This window comes from Phascolarctos cinereus, unplaced genomic scaffold (assembly GCF_003287225.1).
Source record: "Phascolarctos cinereus isolate Bilbo 61053 unplaced genomic scaffold, phaCin_HiC Scaffold_2;HRSCAF=192, whole genome shotgun sequence".
In the NCBI taxonomy this organism is placed as follows: domain Eukaryota; kingdom Metazoa; phylum Chordata; class Mammalia; order Diprotodontia; family Phascolarctidae; genus Phascolarctos; species Phascolarctos cinereus.
Window position 1 is genome coordinate 150,269,582 of NW_027555625.1, and position 23,149 is coordinate 150,292,730.

General features: G+C 40.0%; 1 protein-coding gene across 2 annotated transcripts in view; it reads left to right on the plus strand.

Moving 5' to 3' along the window:
* The first annotated feature begins 13,157 nt into the window (after window positions 1–13,157).
* The window catches only part of TTL (tubulin tyrosine ligase), a 50,279-nt gene continuing 40,287 nt past the window's right edge, over window positions 13,158–23,149 (plus strand). The window contains exons 1-2 of one of the 2 annotated variants that reach the window (XM_020987509.2): window positions 13,161–13,400; window positions 13,696–13,920. In XM_020987509.2, coding sequence (XP_020843168.1) covers window positions 13,764–13,920 — 157 coding nt within the window. In that variant the 5' untranslated portion in view covers window positions 13,161–13,400; window positions 13,696–13,763. Of the gene's footprint in view, window positions 13,921–23,149 lie in introns of both variants that reach the window. The other variant, XR_002324756.2, reaches the window with a different exon arrangement.

Below are 23,149 nucleotides of genomic sequence, written 5' to 3' on the forward strand. Positions count from 1 at the left end.
AGATAGAGCTCCAGCCTTGGAGTCAGGAAGACCTGAGTTCAAATCCGACCTCAGACACATGACACTTACTAGCTGTGTGACCCTGGGCAAGTCACTTAACCCTGATTGCCTCACTAAAAGAGAAAAAAAAATTTTTTAAATGCTACCAGAATACAGTAAGCAGAACCAGATATATACCAGAACAATATACACAATAGCTACATAATGTAATGAAAACATACATAATTTACATAATGTAATAAAAAAGAAAATGCCAAAAGAAAGCCAAACTCCAAGCAATTATGATGTACAATCTTGGTCCCAGAGAATAAATAATAGTATATACTTCCATTCTCTGGGCAAAGAAGTAGGAGACTACAGGTGCTGTATTATAAATACTCTCAAAAAAAAATACTCTCAAACATGGTCACTGTATTGGTTTTGCTTGATTTTTCATTTGTTCCAAGGGCTGGCTTTATGTTGGGAGGGAGTGTTTCATGGAGGAATCCGGAATGCTATCTTTAGAAATGATATTAAAAACAAGACATCAATGCAGAGAAAGAGCTAATACTCACAGGTATGGTTGCATGTTAAGTCAATGATAGAATAGAATGAATTAGTTCATTCATTTAAAGTTACTGAGTCTCCTATGAGCAAGGCACTACGGTAAGCTTTATAAGGAAAGCAAAGATGTGTTGAGATGGATTCTTGTCCTCCAGGAGCTTACAATCTAGTTAAATTATCTAAGATTGCTTTCTATGTGACAAATGCACTTTTATTGATATGAAGGTGGATGTGAGAATTGAAATGGGCCTTCTAGCCCAACCCCTTATTTTACAGATGAGGAAACTAAGGCCAAGGTGGCTAAAAGATTTTCTGAGAATAAAGCTCAATAATGAAAAAGTTAGGACTAGAACCTAGGTCCCCTGACTCTAAATTTATTGAGCTTTCCATTATACCTTGCTAATCTAGAGCCTAAAGGCCTACTTCCACAGCAGGCCAGAACAGAGCACTGTACCCTAGGCCCAGAATGAAGGTACTATGTGCTCACTGATAAGTGATAGTGGCAGGAAGTGACTCCCTGACCTTGGAGTTCATGGGAGAGGAAAAACTTGACCTAGTGTGTTGTGAACCTTAGATTTTGGGAAAGCAGATTTTTAAAAACAGTAAAGACAAACTCTACCTATTTTGAATTCTGTCTACTGCTGGTCTTTGCTGAGCACCAAGAAAGGAAAGGGACAACAATCCTAACGGGCATGTAGGATTTTGTGCCACTTCACTTTAAGCCAATAGTAATAACTGACATTTATGTATTGCTTTAAAATTTTCAAAGCAGCTAACATTCATCTCGTTTTGAATGTAATAGTAACTCTGTTAAGTTGGTAATACAGGAGTTCTTATGTTTCTCTAATTCCCCCCCCCTTTTTTTAAGCAGATAAGGAAATTGAGGCTCAGAGAGATTAAGATGTGGTCACACATTTAATAATATTCAGAAATGGGGTTTGGACCCAGGCCTTCCTGACTTCCAGTCCAATACACTGTCCACTATATATTGCTTAAATTCTGATTACCAAAGAAAACCACGTGATGGGAATGCCCCTTTTGCCACTTAACAAGAAATATCTTCCTTCCTGTTCGTCAAGGGTGGCTTTAAGAGTGGTCATGTCTATATCCATAATCACTACAGTGGTACCCAGAGAGATCAGAAAAGGCTCCTGTCCAAATTTTCCAAAACCTAAAATAAGGATGTTGTTCACAGATGTTTCCAGTGTCATGTAAAAAGAAAATTTACTGAAAATAACAGATTAAGCAAAGAATATTAGCAGCATATTAAACCAAACACTTTTTCTCCTGATGTAAGATTTTGTAATGATCTCAGTTACCTTTTCAAGTGGAGACATCAATAGCCCATTTCCCTATCAATTATTCATGTTGGCATAAACACTAATATCAACAAAAGCCAGCTAAGCCTTTAGAGATCATATTTCTACTTCCAAAGTGATCTAAACAAACACACACACACACACACACAACTACACAAAACTAACATCTCGCATTCCAAATACACTCAATGCTCTACTGTTCAGCATTGTACAGGAATAGAAGGTTGTGGTTCAAGCTAAAGTTGTAAGACCATTTGTTGCAGAAATCATAGCAGGGATTCATGATCTATAAGGTCATCAGCCTACATAACTTCCAAGGTTCCTTTCATGCTTATATCCTTCAATCATATAGTCATCTCCAGATCCCAGGCTTCCTCAACTCTGGAATATCCAGAAAGAAAGATGTCATCAAAACATTCACCAGCGAGGCACAGCTTAAAACCAGCAACCATAACTAAGCTGACCCAATAGTCAGCTACGGGAGTAGGTTTTATATAGTTTCAAGCGGAATGAATCAGCATAAATCCTAACGGAACCAAGGAAGAGATCAATGGAAATTAAGCATTCTAAAGTGACTAATCATGGCCAATCTCAACAGGGTAAGAAAATTCTATCTGATTAGGGATAAAGGGGGGAATATCTGTGTTGTGGACACACAGAAACCATTCCAAAGATACAAGATGGGATAGGGGACAAGGAAAATTCTGAATCACAAAACAGTCACAGTCTTTTGAAATCAAGTCCTAAAGGCTTTCTTGTTCCCTCTAAAATGAGCTATCTTTGAAAGAAAGAGGAAGAAGAAGAGGAAGAGGAGGAGGAAAAGGAGGAAGAGGAGGAGAAAAAGGAGGAGGAGGAGGAGGAAGAGGAGAAGAAAGAGGAGGAAAAGGACCTATATGTACAAAAATATTTTTATCAGCTTCTTTTGTGGTGGCAAAGAATTGGAAATTGAGAGGATGCCTATCAATTGGGGAATGGCTGAGCAAGTTGTAGTATATGAATGTAATGGAATACTTCTATGCTATAAGAAATGATGAACAGGCTGACTTCAGAAAAACCTGGAAAGACTTATATGGTCTGATGCTGAGTGAAGTGAGCAGAACCAAGAGGACTTTGTACACAATAACAGACATGTTATGCGACGACTAATATTGTTAAACTGAACCCTTCTCAGCCTTACAAGGATCTCAGACATCTCCAGAGGCCTCAGGATGGAAAATGCTGTCCACATCCAAAGAAAGAACTATGGAAGTCGAATCGCTATCATTTATTTTTACCTTCTGTTGAGTTTTGTTTCATCTTTCTGATGGTTCCTCCTATTGGTTTTAATTTTTACTTACAACTTCACTAATGTGAAAATGTGTTTAATAGGAATGTAAATGTAAAGCCTATAGCAGATTGTGCGCCATCTTGAGGAGGGTGGGGGGGAGGAAAGGGGAGAAAAATTTTCAACTCAAAAGCATATGGAAGTGATTGTTGATAAATTAAAATAAATTAATAAAATTTAAAAAAAGAAAAAAATGATGAGCATTCACCAAAAATTAAAAAAAGAAAGAAAAGAGGGAAGGGAAGGGGAGGGGAGGGGAGGGGAGGGAAGGGAAGGGAAGGGAAGGGAAGGGAAGGGAAGGGAAGGGAAGGGAAGGGAAGGGAAGGGAAGGGAAGGGAAGGGAAGGGAAGGGAAGGGAAGGGAAGGGAAGGGAAGACTTATATGACTTACATACTGATGTAAAGACTTATAATACTTATATACTGATGCAAAGAGGAAGAGGAAGAGGAAAAGGAAGAGAAGAAGGGAGGAGAAGAAGGCAAAGAAGGAGAAGAAGAAAAGGAGAGGAGGAAGAAGAAGACAATGCACCAGACCTCACAAAAATTAGATTGAACACAATTCATTCTGTCTTTAAAGTTTCAGGAGCTTCTGACTCTTTCAGTACACCTGTGACATGACTATGAACATCAGTTATGATGGTACTGCAGATTTGCAGACATGTCAGCTCAGAGTGAATGAAGCTAATAGAATGTCCATTAAATGCAAGAATACTATATTTGAGGAAATATCTTTATTCAAACTATTGTCTTTTCCATTCCTATCACTATGACTCTGATAAATGTCCTATTTTAAATGAAAAAAAATGTGATTGTTTAAGCTGGTCTTTTCATTTGCTGCCAGAATATATATTCTTCCATATAGATATGAAGACCTATGGACCCATGGTGGCAGGTGGTCTCTTTTCCAAAGGAGCTTCATCTCTGGAATTAATGTGGGATTGAGTTCAATCCTGGTGAAGTCTGATTTATAAATGAAATAGAGTAAGGCTTTTTTCATACTCACTGGCTCATTACCAGAGCACCCAGAGAAAATGTTTAAAATAAAGCTTGGAAAAGGTTTATTTTGGCTTCCTCAAAATGGATTAACAGGACCCCTTCTAGAAAGCTATTTGATTTACAAAGTAAATCAGGTATAGGTCAGCTATTTATTTTCTCCAGCATAAAGGAAATGATTAAAACACAAAAGATTCATAAGAATGCATTAATAAGCACTTAAAACATGATCTTGTAACCTCTAGGTCCTATTATGTTCTCCTGGGAGACTGACACTTAAAACATGAAAACATGAAACACTTTGGTGGATTGCTAACAGGCTTTTCTCTTTCACCTTGGATCTGAACTGTCCAAGCAATGAACAAAACGTACATCTTTTTTTGTCAAATCAGGATATGACCCTAGTAGTCATCTTCTCCTCTAAAAATCTGTTTCAAAACTATGACTAAAAGGCTATAAAAATGTGCATACCCTTTGATCCAGAAATGCCACTACTAAGTCTATATCCCAAAGAGATCAAAGAAAAAGGAAAAGGAGCTATATGTACAAAAATATTTGTAGCAGCTCTTTTTGTGGTGGCAAGGAATTGGAAATTAAGGGGATGCCCATTAATTAGGGAATGGCTGAACAAGTGTGGTATATGATTGTTATGGAATACTATTGTGCTATAAGAAATAATGGGCAGGACAGTTTCAGAAAAACCTGGGAAGACATATGAATTGATGTAAAGTGAAGTGAGCAGAACCAAAAGATCATCATATATAGTAACAGCAATATTGTATGATGATCAACTGTAAATGACTAGCTACTCTGAACAATACAATGATCCAAGATAATTCTAAAGGAATTATGATAAAAAATGCTATCCACCTCTAGAGAGATAACTGATGAAGTCTGAGTAGAGACTGAAATATGATTTTTCCACTTTCTTGCTTTTTTTGCAACACAGCTAATATGGAAATATGTTTTGTAAGATTTCACATGTATAATTGATAACACATTTCTTGTCTTCTCAATGGATAGGAAGAGAGAGGGAAAATTCAAAACTCCAAAAAAATTTAATGTAAAAAATAAATAAATAATATATTCTTTTAAAAAATTTGTTTCAGAGATCATCCCCTACTGGGCAACCAGCACCAGACCTAGGAGCTCCCAACTTCTTGAATTTATCATGTTATTCTCAAGCCTAGAAGCATCCATATCAGCATTGCTATTGTCACCTATCCTTGGGTGGGGGCGGCGGGAGAGGGGCACAAAGCAGAAGAGGCAGGCAGGGCTTTAAGATTCAAACTCAGATTCACCTAGCTAAATATTTGTTTTTGGCTGCTTTAAGAAAGCAACTATCACAGCTGGAGGGGAAGAGGAAAATCTCATTCCCCTTTACAGGAAATCCAAAGTAGAGCACATTATCATATGTCCAGAAGAGAGGAAGAAGAAATTGAGAGAAGTGGTATCTCCCCTTTAACAGAAGAGTGGGAGTCTTCTTGCTAAGTGGCCAATTCTTTCCAATCCTCTTTGGTGAGGAATCTTACACGGATATTGAATCACTTGCCAAGCAGAGTCAAATTTAAACCCAAGTGTTTTGACTCCAAACCCAGTTCTTTTCACAATACTGTTGGGGCTATCAAGACACTTTTTAACATACCCAAGGAAGAAAAATCTCATCTTACTTGATAGTACTCTGATTCTTTTATGGATTTGTGATCCCAGGCAACATCAGAAGGGAAGAAAAGTACTCTCAATAGTGCTCTCCAGAAATTAAATGAGGCGTCCTCTCATAGTTTCATAGGGGAAAATGAATATGTCAGGGATGAAAAAAAGAGCAAGTTCAATGTATTTTATTTAGGCAATCTTCTTGGTTTTTTGCGTGTTTGTTTGTTTGCTATAGGCAAATGCTAATTACAGATTTACATTTTTTTTTCTTTTTTAGGCAGTTGGGGTTAAGTGACTTGCCCAGGGTCACACAGCTAGTAAGGGTCAAGTATTTGGTCTGAGGCAGGATTTAAACTCAGGTCCTCCTGACTTCAGGGCCACTAATTACAAATTTAAAAGTATTTACTGATCAGCCACTAAAATAACAGCACTTTTAAAGTGCCTTCCTTACAACCATCTTTGGAGATGCAATTATTATCTCCAGTTGATAAATGAGGAAATTAAGTTTCAGTGAGGTCACCCAACTAACTGAGTTGTGACTCAAACCCACTACTCTCCCTACTCCAAGACTCTTTCTACTATGATGGGTCTCTCAGTTCTCTGCTGCAATGTGTTTCGGGAGATGCAGACAAAATTGAAGATAGGTTGCTATTCTCAGGAAACTTAAGAGTCCAACTGGAGATAGGAAAGGAGAGAGACAGAGACAGAGACAGAGAGACAGAGAGAGAGACAGAGAAAGAGACAAAGAGAGAGTTACTAGAGAACAATTCAAAAAGTCCATGATCTAATTAGTGCCTAATTGTAGGACAGGGGCTCAGAAAAGGCTAAAAGTACACTTTGTGGGCTCACTCAGTAAGGTAAGATTTCATAAATGTGGTGATATTGGAGGTTAATGAATGAGTGGGCTTTGCATAGATGGGTAAAGAAAAAAATGTTCTTTCTGACAGTCTTGAGAATTGTCCAACAACTCCTTTAGCTAAATCTAAGTCATAGAGAAAGAAAGGAGAAAATAAGGAAGAGCAGAAGAGGATAGAGATAACAGAAAAAAGGGGAAAAAAAGGTAAATATAGTTAAAGAATTACCATCCTAATTCAGAGACTAAGGATTCTATTCAATTACCTCTTTTAATCAATAGATATTGATTATATTTTAGAACAGAATTCTAAAACATGGGATCTTTTGTACCTAGAATCATAGCATTTTGGAAATCACTTATTCCAATCTCACTTTTTATATTTAAGGAAAGAGCACTCCAATAAATGCTTTTGATGCTACTAAGTTACATTAGACATTAATTACTCTTTTCAGATCAATACCTGATCCAATATTTAGAGCTGTCCAAAAGTAGAAGCTAACTCAGGTAAAACCAATTACTAGGGGTCTTAAGGTAGAGTTTCTTAAGAAGCAGAGTAATGGATTTGGAGACAGAGGACCTGGGCTCTGATTCTGACTTTATCACTCACTAATTGTATGACCTTGGGGTATTTACTAAGGTAGTAGGGTAAGAATATTGGTACAAAGCATAGTGGTTGATACATAATATCCCCCCAGAAACTCTCCCACCAGTACACACAAAGTCCTGGGGAAAGTAGTCTCAAGTACATTATAGCAAAGTGGTAATTCACAGATTCTAGAAGTCCTTTTGCTGGAGTTCTTAATACATTCCCCTTAGACCTGGTGAAGCATTTCTGCTGGGTTCTTTGTAGAATCCTGAATCTGCATCCAATCTATTCATGGCTCCCAAAGCAGACACTATCATCAGCTGTTCCAAAGAGGCTGCTAGGATGTTGATGAAAAGTCTATAATTTTCCAGACCTTCCAAAGATCAAAAGGTCCTCCTCCCAACAATGGGGAAATGGGGAGAGACCCAGATTGTGACTGAGGTGCCCTCCTCTACCAGCCAAGCCAAGGCTCTCAGGGTTGAGTCTCCCTCCTGGTTCCACATTCACTCATATTTCTCTGATTCTAAACTAGCTTCCTGGTTTTAGACCCCAAAGGGTATAACCAAGACCCACAACCAACAAAACAGATTTCCTGTTGCACACAGACGTACTTTGATTGATTCAAAAAGCTATCTGGCCCATGTTTACACTTAAAGAATAATTGAGATATTCTTCCCTGATAAATGTATCAGGACTTAGGAGCTTGGCACTTTAAATGGGCGTGTGATTTGAGTAATTTACTCAATTGACTCTCACTCTTGTAAAAGATAAATATTAGTAATTTGGTTAGAGTGAGAACACTAACCTCTAACAACAACAATAATAGCATTTATGTAGTACTTTGTGGTTTACATTATCTCATTTTGATCCTCACAACTACAGAGATAAGGAAGAGTCTCACTTGAGCCAGAGATTCCAAGAGGCAGAAGTGAGAAGGGAAAGCATTCCAGACATGTGGGAAAAGCCTGTTCAATGGCATGGATGCAAGAGATTAAACCAGTAGGCCAGTCTGGTTGGAAAGGAGAGTACCTGAGGGGAAATAGTATAAAATAATCTGTAAAGAGAGGGTAGGGTCTGATTGTGAAAAACTTAAAATGTTAAACTGTATTTTCTCCCAGAAGCAACAGCAGGGAAGTAACACGATCAGACTTATCTTTTAAGAATATTAATTTGGGGACAGTTAGGTGGCACAGTGGATAAAGCTCTGGCCTTGGAGTCAAGAGGACCTGAGTTCAAATCCAGCCTCAAACACTTGACTAGCTGTGTGACCCTGGACAAGTCACTTAACCTCTAATGCCTCACCAAAAAGCAAAAACAAACCAACAAACAAAAAAAGAAATTAATTTGGCTGTATGTAAGATGGATAGGAAAGGGGAGAAACTAAGCAGCAATTGTGACCCAGTACCCAAAAAACCCTTTGCACCAAGATGAGTAACAATCAAGATACCCAATGGGAAACTAAAATCATTTCTTCCACTCCAGAACTGCAAAAAGAAAAAAAAATCAGACTTATCCCAACCCTGGTCACCACCCCACTTCTCAAGCTAACACCAGGCAAGATTATCAACCAGTGCAATGAAAGAAATCTAGGGCCCCTGCAGCTTGCAACACTATGTCTAGCAGCATCAAGAGCAGAGGGTTCCCCTGAAAAAAGCCTAGGGTGGTCAGAAAGTTCCAGAAGAGGATTCAGGTCTTGGAAGCTCCAGGGAGCAGAAGTGATCAGTGACCAGTATGACCAGCACAGCACTTCAGCTCTCAGACCCCAGCACCACTTGGACTAGACAGCCCAGGACTAGGGACTCTAAGGTCCCTAACGTGTCCTGAGACAAAAGAGAAGTATTGGAAGATCCATTGCTCTGAACCTCAAAGATGGAGACAACAGTATAACCCTAAGGGACAGAAATCAGCACACCCAGAATGGTTGAGGTGAGCCCAATCAAGGTCAAGAATGTAGCAGAGGGTAGCACAAAGCTCCAATTCAGAAACTAAAACTGGGGAGATGAATATTAAAAATGATTGAAAATCTAACTTCATAACAACTACAAGCAGAGACTCAAAGAAAAAAATTTATTTTCTACAAGGAATACATAAATGACTAAAAGAAATGAAGCAAGAGATAAAAAAAGTGAAATAAAAGCTCTGGAATAAAGAACTGGAAAAAAATAAGTAGCTTGTGAGAGAAAGTAATTCTTTCCTAAGAAAGGGAATCCCTGAAAACTAGAACGGACAAAACAGAAACCAATGACTCCACAACACAGCAAGAAATATTAAAAACAAATCAAAAGAATGAAAAATGGAGTAAAATGTAAAATATTTTATATCAAAAACAACTGACTAGAAAAATATGAACAAGGAGAAATAATTTAAGAATCAGTACATTTCCGGCAAACCACGACCAAACAAACAAAAAACCCTGGACCAGTGTGTTTCAACAAATCATAAATAAAAACTGCCTAGATCTATTAGAATGAGAGGACAAACTGAAGCTAATTCCACCAATCACCTCATAAAGAAAACTCCAAAAGAACAAGTCCCTGAAATGCCATACCCAAAATCCAGAGTTTCCACATCAAAGAAAAAATACTGTGAGCATCCAGAAAGGAGTTCAAGTACCAAGGAACCAGAGTCAAGATCACAGAAGACATGGTAGTTTCTTCTATAAGAGGAGATTCTTGAATACTATTCCAAAAGGAAAACTATATAGGCTTACAACCAAAAGTAACTTATCCTGCAAAGCTGAATATAATCCCTTGTGGGGAGAGGAAGGGGAATGGACCTTTAATGAAATGGAACACTTTTAAGCATTTCTGATGAAAAGACCAGAGCTGCATAGGAACTTTGAAATGTAAACATTAAGAATCAACAGAAACCAAGAAAGGGATATTTATCTGAGTAAAATGAAAGAGGTTTTATGATGATGTAGTGATAACATTCTAAGTAGTGGGAGAAGAAACAAGTGTCCCTTCAGAACCTCATTGTCTTCAAACAGTACTGAAGGAGTTAAAGAAGAAAAAGCAGAGGTGCTGGGTGAAGTAGGACTGGTTTTATTCTAAGGGTTTGAAGAAGGGGAAGGGAAGGGAAAATAAAAAAGAAGAATATACTTGTGTAGAAAAGAAAGGGTAAGGGGCAGCTAGATGGCGCAGTGGATAGAGCACCAGCCCTAAAGTCAGGAGTACCTGAATTCACATCCGGCCTCAGACCAAACACTTGACACTTACTAGCTGTGTAACCGTGGGCAAGTCACTTAACCCCAATTACCTAAAAATAAAAAAAAAAGAAGGGGGTAGAACTTGCTATTTAAGAATAATTGGGGGGAGGGCAGCTAGGTGGTGTAGTAGATAGAGGACCAGCCCTAAAGTCAGGAGGACCTGAGTTCAAATCTGGCTTTAGACCAAACACTTGGCACTTATTAGTTATGTGACCCTGGCAAGTCACTTAACCCCAATTGCCGAAAAAGAAAAAAAGAAAGAATAATTGGGTTACCTGAAAAGAATATTTAAACACAAAGGAAGAGATAGAGGAAGTGAGCACCACATGAACCTCACTCTTATCTGAAATGGACAAAGGAGGGTTGAACACACACAGTTTGTTGTAGAAATACATTAAACTCGACAGGGAAACATGGAGATAGGAGTTAAAAGGAAGGATAACGTAGGGGATAGAAGTAAGAGTGTGCCTCAGACAACTGGGAAATAGCGGAACAAATTATGATGTATGAATGTAACAGAATATTATTGTGCTCTAATTCTGAAATGATAAAAGAGATGATTTCAGAGAATCCTGGGTAGTATGAACTGACACAGAGGGAAGTGATCAGAACTAGGACAACAGTTTATGTAAGTGCAGCAAAAATGTAAAGAAAAACAACTTTGAAAGGCTTAAGAACTCTGTTCAAAGCACTGACCAACCATATCTATAGATGACCTAAAATGAAGCATGTTACCACCTCCTGACGGAGAAATGATAGACACAGGGTTCCAAGACACATAGTTTTAGACTTGGCCACTGTATATTGGTTTGGCTTGTCTTTCTTTATTTATTACAAAGGATTTCTTTTAATTTTTCCTTTCTCTTTCTCTTGATTTATACCTGGATAGGGAGGACATAGAGTTAACAATACTGATGCAAAAGGGGGTGGTGAGGTATGGGACTATAATGTCCAAAAAAGAACAGAAGAAAGTTCAGAAGGAGGCACAGAGAAGTAGGGGACAGTTTTAAAAGTGTAAAATCTATTATATGCTTTTTAACACTCCAAAGCATTTGAAGTGGAGATTTGTAGTTTCACATGGAATCCTCATTTTGTATTCTGCTGGATTTATGGGAATGTTCTTTGGGAGGGTAGGGTTAAGTCAGACTTTTAAAAAGAGGCATTTAACAATAGTCTAGGCAAGAAGTGATGAGGGATTGAACTAGGGGTAAAAGAAGTGGGAATTTGAGAAAGAAAACTTTGGAGGAGGAGTCTTAGGGGATGATGGGGAAGGTTATGAACTCAATTTTAGATAGGTAAACTTGGAGGTGACTAAAGTGCCTGTTCTATAAAATGAAGTCAAATATTTCAGCTCTGATACTGCAGAAAAAAAGAGGAGTATGTCTAAAACTGAAGACTTGGTAGGAAGGTTAGGGATAACGGAGCTGGACCGTTGAGTTAAAAAAAAGTTCATGGCAATAGGCAATTGAGGAAACCAGCCAAATGAGCTGGAAATATAGGAAATGTAAGGGATGCGTATAGCATGTGATTCCTGTTGAGCAAAGGCAGAAAGGAAGAGGAAAGAGGGTAAGGAAGAAATAAGGAAGAGGTAAGACAATAAAGGCCAAGAATGTTTAAAAAAAAAAAGGACATTGTCAAGAGAAATAGCATAGTTGGCATTTGGAGTTCAATTCGCACTTCAGATACTAACTAGCTGCTTGACTAGAGGCAAGTCACAACCTCTTGGAGCTTCAGTTTCCCATCTGTAAAATGGGAATAATACTGCCAGCACTACCTCCTTCACAGAGATATTATAAGGGAAACTTTGCAAACCTTAAAGCACTATATAAACGTGAAGCATGAAGTCCAAATTCTGCAATGTCCAGGACTAAGCCAAACACATGACTACCTGATAGTCATCATTAACATTCCGGTCTGTATCCATTACTCACCCAACGTGGTCTTTTTCTACCTTTATTCTCCCTCTCTTCTCTGACCCATCCCTTCTAACCAGTCTCACTTCATGTAGTATAAACAGGTTTCTTCTAAAACCTTCATTAAGGGTCCTAACTACTCTGTTACATTTTAGGGGCGCAGGTTGTCTCAGAAGATGTAATGAAGTACCAGACTTTTTCCTTACCCTCAACTCCAACAGTGCTGGGTTAGTTTTTTTGTTTGCTTTCTGACTGAGTGTGGGTAATCCCACAGAAGAAGAGAGGTGTTGGGGGTGCAAGATGGGCACATAACTCTTTTTTGACCATTTAAACAAAAAACGTGAATATGACCAAAAAACTAAAACAGAGAGATGGATGCAGACTGTCCTTTCGCTCTGCCTTCCTCACTGATCTGTCCCTAACCCTCTTCCCCGCTTCATCTCCGTGGAGAACTCTTTCCCTCTGCCCATCTTCCGAATGTTCCCCCTTGCATTTTCCAGCTGCCACTACTAAAATCCAGGAAAGTGGGCCCACGCGAATCCCCCTGGGGACCTCTAGCCCAGCCGTGAGAAGCTCTAGATAGTTAGAGAGTCTGCAGAAGGGGAGGCAAGCGGAGAACTGTAGAAGAGATGATTACTAACCGGAGAATTAGAGAGTCGAGGAGAAGAGTGGAAGAGGACTGGCGACGTCCACGTAGCTCCTCCTCCTTGACCCGTGAGCTCAGCGCGGAATCACAGGGGAAGGAGGAGGAGCTGGCATGAAAGAGGAGGAGCAGCTGCTGAGGCAGTGGCGTTAGCCAGGGCTGGGGCTGGGGCCGGGGCTGGGGCTGAGGCTGGACTGAGAAAGAGCCCGAGGGGTGGCTGCAGCCTCAGACGCCCGGGAGCCCGGCTAGCTGGGATCGGAAGGCTGGCCGGGGGCTGCTGACGCCCCAAGAGCCCATGGAAGGCAAGGCTGCTAAGCAGAACTCGGGGCTCGGTGGGCTGCGGGCACTGGGGGTCCCCAGCAGGTAGGCGGCGCCGCCACTGAAGGGTGGGGAGGGAGTACCGAAGAGGTTGGCTCTGAGCACGCCGCTGCTGCCGGGGAGAATCCCCACATTGCCCGGAGGAAGAGGGGGAAGGCGGCCGCCGGTGGGAGCCCCGAAGCGGGGGGGTCAGGGGCTGTCCTAGGCAGAGCGGACCCAGTCCGACAGTGGCCGAGGTCGGTGCCCGGGCCCCGGGCTGCTGGGGCGGGATCCGATGCAGAGCCGGGAAGGCAGCCCCTTCATTAGCTTGCGCGTCGCATCCTTGGCTGTCGCCCGCCAGGGCCAGGCTTGTTCTTGCAGCTGCCGCCGCCGCTGAGACCTGGGCCGGGGCAGCCCTCCTCTGACATCATGTACACCTTCGTGGTGCGCGACGAGAACAGTAGCGTCTATGCCGAAGTCTCCAAGCTGCTCCTTTCGACTGGACAATGGAAACGGCTGAAGAAAGACAACCCCAGGTTTAACCTGATGCTAGGAGAGAGGAACAGGCTGCCCTTTGGGAGACTGGGTGAGAGACTTCCCACTTCTTCCCCTGCCCACCTCCCTCCTACTGCTTTTTTAATGCATGCTCTCCTCCCATCCTGGAGAAATAAAGGACAATATATCTTTTCCCGTCCACGAAGGTGAAATGATCACATAAGGTCTGAGAGCCCATTAGGTTTAATCCCTCACCCCTTCACCCAAACCAGACTTAGGGTGGGTTTTGAGCTGACGCTTTTTTCCCCAGATTTCTCTCTGGGGCCCGAACAATGGGCCGCCTCAGAAATTTTCATTTTGGGAAACCCTGCATAGTGGGGTGGAAGACGATTGAGCTGCCCTAGGAGAAGGGGAAGTATTGGCACAGTGTAGGGTCCCGAACAGCAGCCGCTTTGCGTCTTGGGTGTTGCCTGCTGCAACAAGGGAGGGACTCAAATCTGGTATTCGCCAGTTAGAAGCCCCGAACAGGGATTTTACCCAGTATCCAAGGTAATAAATTATATCTCTAGGCTTTGTTTCTTAAAAAGATAGTTTTATTTTTCTTGGCTTTAAAGAGAAAAAGAATTAGTTCTAATAGTCATCCATGGTTGGCAACAAAACGGGCAGTCATTCTGCAACACCGACAAACCGCCTTTCAACTTGGACCTGGTACTTCATTCACCCTTCAGCTCTTTGAAATATTCTGCTGAGTGATTCCCTTTTCTTGAATTCCTAGGGGAGTAGTTTATTTAGGATTGCCTCTTTAAGACTGAAAAATCCAGCAATGGAAGACTTGGTTAAATTGTAATGAGACAGGAAAGTAACAGCTGGACTCAAAAAATGAGACTAATGAACCAACCTAGCAAAAAGAGTGTATAGTTGGACAGGGTATTAGATTTAAATTTTTTCCTTTTTTAAAAATATATTTACCAATTATTCAATGAAAGCAGATCGTATATGAAGTTAAGATCTAGGACAGCTCTGACCCCAAAATGCAACAAGACCCAAAATGATTACTGTAGGCTTAGTACTTAATCTTTTCTTTTCGTTCTCTGAACACTTTGAACAAAGCAGTCATATAACTTGTATAACATATGTTCCTTCTTCCTTTTGAGTGCTTAGGCTGAGTCAGTGTAATCCATCCATTCATCTTTTCTGAAGACTTGGGCATGGACTATATTCAATGATATATTTTTTTTAAAAACTCTTTATCAGCATGCCTGTTAATAATTTTGGTATTTCATGTTTAGCTTATGTGACTATAGCATCGTCCATTTCTTTCAATGTTCACAGTTTCTTGTAGTATTAAACAATAGGTCACTGCCATGTGAGTGAAAGGTAATTTTAAGGATGAAAATAGCCCATGTAATAGAATCAGGTTGCAATGTATCATTTATATATATATCTTAAGTATTACAGGTTCTTATTTTATAAAGAATGAAATTGTATCATTATTCTTTGAAAGGAGGGAAATGGAGTCTTCAAATTACAGGTCATTTTAAAAAAATTAATACAAGATAAACTTAGAACCTTTTAGAATTTGAGATCTAAGTGAAAAAGAACTTAGAGATAGAGGTTCAATTTTGTATATCGGAATATATATCAAAATTAGCCCAAGTTCCAAAGAACTGAGTTATCAGTGTTACTGCAAAACTCTCCGTCTGATTTGGCTCATTGTCACATTCCCTCTGAGAGACAAATGGGAGTGTTAGCTTTTGAATGAGCCAAGATGACTTTGTTAGCCTGGTGACCAACATTTTGCTCTTGTGTGTTGTCCTAGGTGGTTGCTAACAGAATTTGGAGAAGTAAAATGACCATGTGTTTAATACCTGATGGGAATGACAGATCTAAGCCAGATGTCATTTAAAGGAGTCTACATAGGCTGAGTGGGAAGGATGTTGTTCTTTACTTAGCTTATGTCTGTTCTTTATTGTCAGTATTCCTGTGAAATGAGGTAGGAGGCAAGTAATTTCATTCTGTTTTATAGAACCACATCCACATTCTTTGCTTAGATCTGCTCTAATCTGTTTTGTGTTTTCATAGTTAAAAAAAAAAAAGCAGGGAGCTGGATAGACATATTTTCAGTTTAGAAATCTAGCTGACATAGGTAATAGCAATTGCCATGCTTAAAGCAAAGGAAAAATCCTTTTATCAAATCCCTCAGCCTCAGAAACCTTTGGCAGGGGATGGAAAAGATGCGTCAAGACATCTGATTCATCTTCCAGTGTCTTGGAAGCTCAAAAATTTACCCTGAACAAATTTAAGTGAATGAATGAAGCATTTATTAGGCGTTTATTATGTGCAAAGTGTTGTGCTAAATGCTGGGAATACAAATAAAAAAGTAAGATGGGCTCTGTTCTCAAGGAGCTCACATTCTGACTGAGGGGACAAAACATGGAAAGTTTCAGCTGCAAGTAGATGGAACTGCTCCCCGGTCCTTGGGGGGCAACAGCAAAAGCAGAGGTTAATGACTCTTTTTTAATGTCATTTACACTGATAAAATCATAACAGAGTAATATTAAGTGATTAGACAGGAAATGTTTAATTAATTTAAGCCAAGATATTTCCCAATGTACCTATCCAGATGTATGGCATAAAGCATGGCATAGATTTTTCCATATCTTCTCAGACAGTTTTCAAATTAAAATGCACTTACTGATACTTGTAGGGCTCCCAAATTTTTGTATTTTATTTTGCTTACAGTGATGCTGAAGAGGCAGCATGACCACAGTGCTGAACTTGGAGTCAGTTCAAATCCTGCCTCTCAAAATTACTAGCTATGTGGTCCTGGGCAATTCACTTAACCTCTGTGTACCTAAGGCAACTCACTTACTAAGTCATAGATTGTGTGGCAGTTCCTTCTGCTGATGAAATCATAGATGCTTCATTTATTCTCCTGGTACTCAAGTTTAGTGGTGCCAATACTTCCTGTCTTCTTAAGGAATATAAGTCCAGCAGAAGAAGTATGACAGATGGACTGGAGGAGGGGAGGAAAGTGCAGGCAGAAAGATCTGTTAGGAGGCTGTTGAAGTAGTTCATGTGGGTAGAAATGAAGGCCTGTCCTAGGATGGTAACAGTAGGAGTACAGAGAGAAGGCTATGGCAGCATACTGTGGTGGATAGAGCATTGGGTTTGAGTCAGAGGATCTTGTTTTGAATCTGCCACCAATTACTTGTATGACTTTGGGAAAGTCACTTAATATTTTGATGCCTCAGTTGTTCATCTGTAAAATGAAGATGTTGAACTAGGTGACTTCTAAGGTTCTGGGTAGTTCTAAATCTACAATCTTATCATTGCCTGCAACTATCTTTTGAGGGATCATTTTAAGTACCTACCTATTAGCACTAATATAGCCATAAAGATAAAATAGCTATAAAGAAAGTTGTTTTTCCTTATAGAAACTGAGAGGCCATCAACACAGTTTTGAATGACCTAGAAGAAGTGGTTCTGAAGTTAGCTAACACGTTTTTAATTCAGGCCCTTTAAACCCAGATGAAAACATAAACCTCTACTTGGAGTCAAATGAAGTGAAAAGTAACTTCTCCAAGTTAGAGCTTCTTGTCAGCTCTTTCAGTATCCCCAGTGGGGCTTGGATGACCTCATGTCTGCTGAAGATAAACAGGATGCAATTAGATAAGAGGCTGGTGGGAAACAAGGAAAAAAAAAATTTACATCTAATTAGAGAAATAACTGGATTTGGGTCTGGCCTGAGTTTTCAGTGATTATTAAATCTCCATTGGGTCCATAGCACTGGATAGAAGGCAGCATGGACTAGTAGACAGCAAAAGAGTTGGTGCCTGAGGACCCAGGCTGGGGCCCTGGCAATGCTGTTTCACTCCAACAAACATTTATTAAGCATGTAGTGTGTGCAAGGCACCTTGGTAGGTTCTAAGAGTACAAAGACAGATGAAAAACAGTCCCTGCCCTCAAGGAGCTTGGAGTCTGCTAGGGGAATATTAGCTGTGTGACCTTGGGGACATGACTTCTGATTCTTATGGGGATAATAGCTGTTGCCTCACCTCCTTAGAGGGATGTAAGAGTCAAGTGAAATAAATTACAAAACACTTTGTAAATCATGAGCACACTGTATACATATATGCAATTGCCATTATTATGGGGGAAGAAAGCATGATTGTGCATTTTGGAGGGGAAAAAAAGAGGGTTATTTTCTCAAAAGTTTATCACCCTAAGAGAGAAAATGAAAATAGGTGTATACACTGAATCCAACAAGAAGATATGACTATTGGTCCAGTAGGATGTGTTACCCAAATGCGTGTTATTTTGAAACAATAATTGATGTTTTAATTACTGAAATTGAAATCAATAATAGTTTCACAGAATTGAGAATTTCTGAGTTGGTAGGGTCTCAGCAGCTGTTTAGCTCAGCCCATATCTGAAAAAGAGTCCCCCTCCAGTGTTGGAGGGAACCAGATAGGTGGTCAGCTAGCCTTTGCTTGAAGATTTCTAGTGTGGTGGAATCCACTTCCTGAGACAGCCCATTCCACTTTGGGATAGCACTGATTGTTAAGAAATTTTTCTACATGTCAAGCCTAAATTTTCTTCTTCAAATTCCACCTGTTACTCTTGATTCTGATTCCAGCTGATTCCTAAGTCGTTTCAGTCATGTTCAACTCTGCATGACCTCGTTTGGGGTTTTCTTGGGAAAGCTATTGGAATGGTTTGCCATTTCCTTCTCCAGCTACTTTTATAGATGAGGAAAGTGAGGCAAGCAGGGTTGAGTGACTTGCCCAGGGTCACACAGCTAATAAGTGTCTGAAGCCAGATTTGAACTTCTGAAGATGAGTCTTCCTGACTCCAGGCCTGGCACTCTATCCAATGTACCACCTAACTGCCTCTTTCACATGACAGCCTTTCCTAGACATCTTTTCTTTTGAAGTGCCTACTAGTCCCTTCTTAATTAAGAAATTGAACTAATATGCATTTGCCCTTTGTGCAAGTGGCTCAGGAATATAACATACTTATACAAATAGCAGTTGCTGATCCTCTCTTACTCAAGTTGGACTTGTGCCTTACAGTGCCAATTTTTTGGAGTGCACACTAGGTTTACAGCTATGAAGATAAAACAATCAGACCCAGCACTTCAGGTTACCATTGAAATTGAGGAATCAAGAACAGCATAGTGTTGGACAATATACGGAAAGTATAAGAACATAACAGAAAATATTGAAATCAGAACACCACCGATACTTATGAAAGTAAGTTCTGAAGTTCACCCAAGACATGTAGAGGAGAGGATCAAGGATGACTTTGTGCAAAAGGTAAGCTTGTACAGAAATCAGAGGGAAATAGAGAAAGAAGGGGCAGCTAGCTGGCGCAGTGGATAGACTCAGGCCTTGGAGTCAGAAGGACCTGAGTTCAAATGCAGCCTCAGACACTTGACACTCACTAGCCATGTGACATTGGGCAAGTCGCTTAACCCCGACTGCCTCACCAAAAAGCAAAAAAAAAAAATAGAGAAAGAATGAGAATGAGATTGTGGTTAATGGGAAAAGAATAACTCATAAACATTAGAAATTCAATGAGCAAAGATCTTACCAGTGATATATTTAAAGCCTTACAAGTTTTGAGCCCTGTTTCTTCATCTGTAAACTAGGAGAGTTAAGTTAGATGAACTCTCATGTCCTTCCATCTCCAAAGCTATGATCCAATAATCCTATTAACTTTTTTTCTTTTCTGAGGAGGCTTTTAAAAGATATTATCTTAAATTATAATATTTCACATTTATATGGTGCTTTTAGGTTTCCAAAGCACTTTACAGACATCCCTATTTGATCCTCACAACAGCAATCTAAATCAGGTGCTATTATCTTCCTATTACAGATGTAGAAATCAAAGCTCTGAATGTTTAAGTGACTTTTCAAGATCATAGTTAGGGTCAAAAGCAGGTTTCAAAGCCAGACCTTCTGAATTCCAAGTCTACCATTCTAGCCACTATGCCAAAGATAAGTTAGTTTTTATAAGATTGCTCATTTAAATCCCAAATCAAGAGATTAGCAATGCTGTATCAGCTTTCCCTGAATATGACCAGATTGGTTTCTGCTTTGCTTTGCCTCATCAGTGGTAAAAGAAATTCAAACTTACATAATATGGGTATTTTCTTAGGTTTATTTTTCTTTTCTTTTCAATTTCACTTACACACAAGGAAGGCAGTGATAAGCTAGTTACTCTTCTCATAGAGAATTAAGGAAGTGAGAAGAGGAAAAGAAAAGCCTTGTCTGGATTCTGGTTAATTCTTTCTGTCCTTTAAAGCAGTGGTATCAAACTCAATTAGAAAGGGATCCTTGAAGGCCGCGTATTGACTTAGAAAACTACACATAAACATTGTGTTTTATTTTTATTTATCTTGCTAAACATTTCCCAATTACATTTTAATCTGGTTCAGGCTGCCCCTGGGAATGGGTACAAGTTTGACACCTTTGCTGTGAAGAGGAAGAGAGGTAAGAGAGGAAGGGAATATACATCTCTGTAGCACCTGCTATGTGCTAAGTGGTTTTTACAAACATTATGTCATTTGATCCTCACAACAACTTTATGAGGTAGGTGCTGTTATAATCCCCATTTTAACAGAGGCAAGCAGAAGTTGCCACAAGTCACAAAGCAAGTATCTGAGGCTGGATTTGAACTCAGGTCGTCCTGACTCCGGGCCCAGGGCTCTATCCACTGACCCACCAGCTACCTTGAAAGCCAATGAAAGAGAGGTTGTATCTGTTAGATAATTTCCTTGCTACTTGTTATCCAAATCAGAGGATAATTTAAGATACTGCCATGTGAAAGGTTTGTGGAATCCCTCTGACCTTGAAGATTATTCTGACTGGGGCTAGAATTGAGAATAGCCATCTTCATTCACAGGAGCTTAGATTTAGAACCAGAAGAGACTATAGAGGTCATCTAATCCAGCCTTCTCATTTTATAGAAAAGGAACCTGGCCCTTCAAGGTGATGTCACTTGTCCAAGGAACAATAGGTAGTGAGTAGCAGAGCTTAGATTTGGAGGTTTCCCCAGCACTGCAGCAAATGAGAGTTTACGGAGAGGAGGAGGAAGAACAAGTAGCTGCTTTTTGGAAAGCCTTGTCTCCCAAGGGCATGATCTATGCTAGCGACCTGAACAAAATAATTATTCCTGCAGCCCAGCCCCGGACTGAGGATGAGCAAGAAGCCGTTGGTGGTAGAACATATTGGTTAATAACTCCTGCTGCTTAACATAGCACGTGTGCAATTTAGCAATTAACAGCCTTGTGGTACTTTGCCATGTGCTCTGCCTTGCAAATCACACTGCTCCCTTGGCTCGTGGGAACCTATCCGACTGTTCATCTGACAGGTGTCCAATGTGCCCAATGCCTGTGGCCAGCTAGAGGACCAACTGCAGAATTCCTAGGCTTAACGCAGACCACAGCCAGCCGGGAGCCTGGAAGCAGGTCAGGCTTAAAAAGTCCCATTAATTTTCTATCTCCCGATTGTCTTGGCTAGCAGGCATTCCAGTAACAGCTGTTAGGGGTTTTGGAGGTGAGGCCTAGAGAAGTGTGAAGAAAACAGGTCTATAATGTAAATATGACCTGCAGACTAGTGTTTCAGCAGCAAATGCATGGATGTGTGGCAGCTTGGTGACAGACTAATTCAGTATCATAATTAAGTGTATATGTGCTCAGTGTTCTAAACACCAGTTTTCTTTCTTGTCTAATTGTCAATGTAGTAGAAAGAGCACTGACCTAGGAGTGTGATGTAGGGTGTCCTAGTCTTGGCTCTGCTATTAAATCACATTGTGACTTACAAGTTACTTCCTGCCTATACCTCAGGTTTCTCATTTATAAAATGGGAGGATTGGAATAGATGAACCCTACAGTCTCTTCTAGCTCTAAAATTTGAATAAAATAGAACTCTGTAATCCTTCCATCATTCAAATGTCTACATGAGGGATGGGGAACCTGCCACCTAGAAGCCACATGTGGCCTTCCAGGTTCTTGACTGTGGCTTTTAGACTGAGTCCAAGTTTTACTGAACAAATCCTTGTATTAAGGAAATTTGTTCTGGAAGTTGTCATTCAGTCAAAGGGCTGCACTTGAGGACCTAGAGGGCCGCACACAGGCTCCCCATCCCTAGTCTACATGATTCCCATGTTTTCAGGCAATCAACAAACATTTATTAACTACTTACTTTAAACCAGACACTGTGCTAGGTACTGGGGATACAAATACAAAATCCTTTCCATTTTATAGCAAGAAAGAGATAACTCTGTATCACTCTGTATGTGGGTAATATACTTTGATTCTCAACATAATCCCCAAAAGATAGTGTCACCTTCAGGCTTCAAAATCCTTTTATAAAGTGATGGTTCTCAACTTGTAGGGATTTGCCTTCAACATTTCATCTTCTCTGCCCCTCCCTTCCACCAATCTTTTCCTGTTCTTTTTGGCAAATATAATGGCCACCTAGTTCTTGGTCTAACTTGCAGAGTAAAAATCTAGGAGTATAAGTAAACATTTAACATCCCATTCAGTATTTTATATTCCTTTTTTTCTTTGCTGTAATATCAGTATCATCCTTGATACCTCACTCTCATTCTACACATCCAATTTTTTGCCACATCTTGTTTTTTTGATGTCAACAACCATTGTATACGTTAGCTCATCTCCATTCACTCAGCCGTCATTCTAATTCAGGCTTTCAGTTTCTCTCACCTAGACTATTACTGTAGCTGCTATTTTGATCTCCCTGCCTCAACTGTCTCCACATTCCAATCCATCCTCTGTTAACTTGCCTGGATGATTTTCCTAAAAGCATGTCTCACTGTGTCATTCTTCTACTCAATAGAACTCCGGTGGTTGCCTCATGCCTCTAGGATAAAATGCAAACTCTTCTAGTTTGACACTCTTAGCCCTTCATGACCAGCCCCGACCCTACCTCTCCAATGTATTGCATGTTATGTACCTTCAAGCATTCTACTTTCCATCCAAACTGGCCTCCTTGCTGTTCCTCACATAGCATGCTATTTTTCATTTCTATGTCTGTAACATGCCTGGATTTCATCCTCTCCTCATTTCTACTTCTTAGAATTTCTAGCTTCCTTCAAAGTTCAGCTCAAGCACCATCTCCTACGTGAAGATTTTCTGGATCCCTCAACCCAGCTGTTAATGCTTTTCCACCAAAAAAAACCAAGTTTGTATGTATTTTGTAGATCCATATGTTCATATATGTGTAGGTGTGCATACACACGTCTCCCTGCACTAGATTATAAACTCATTGATGTCAGGGACTGTTTCACTT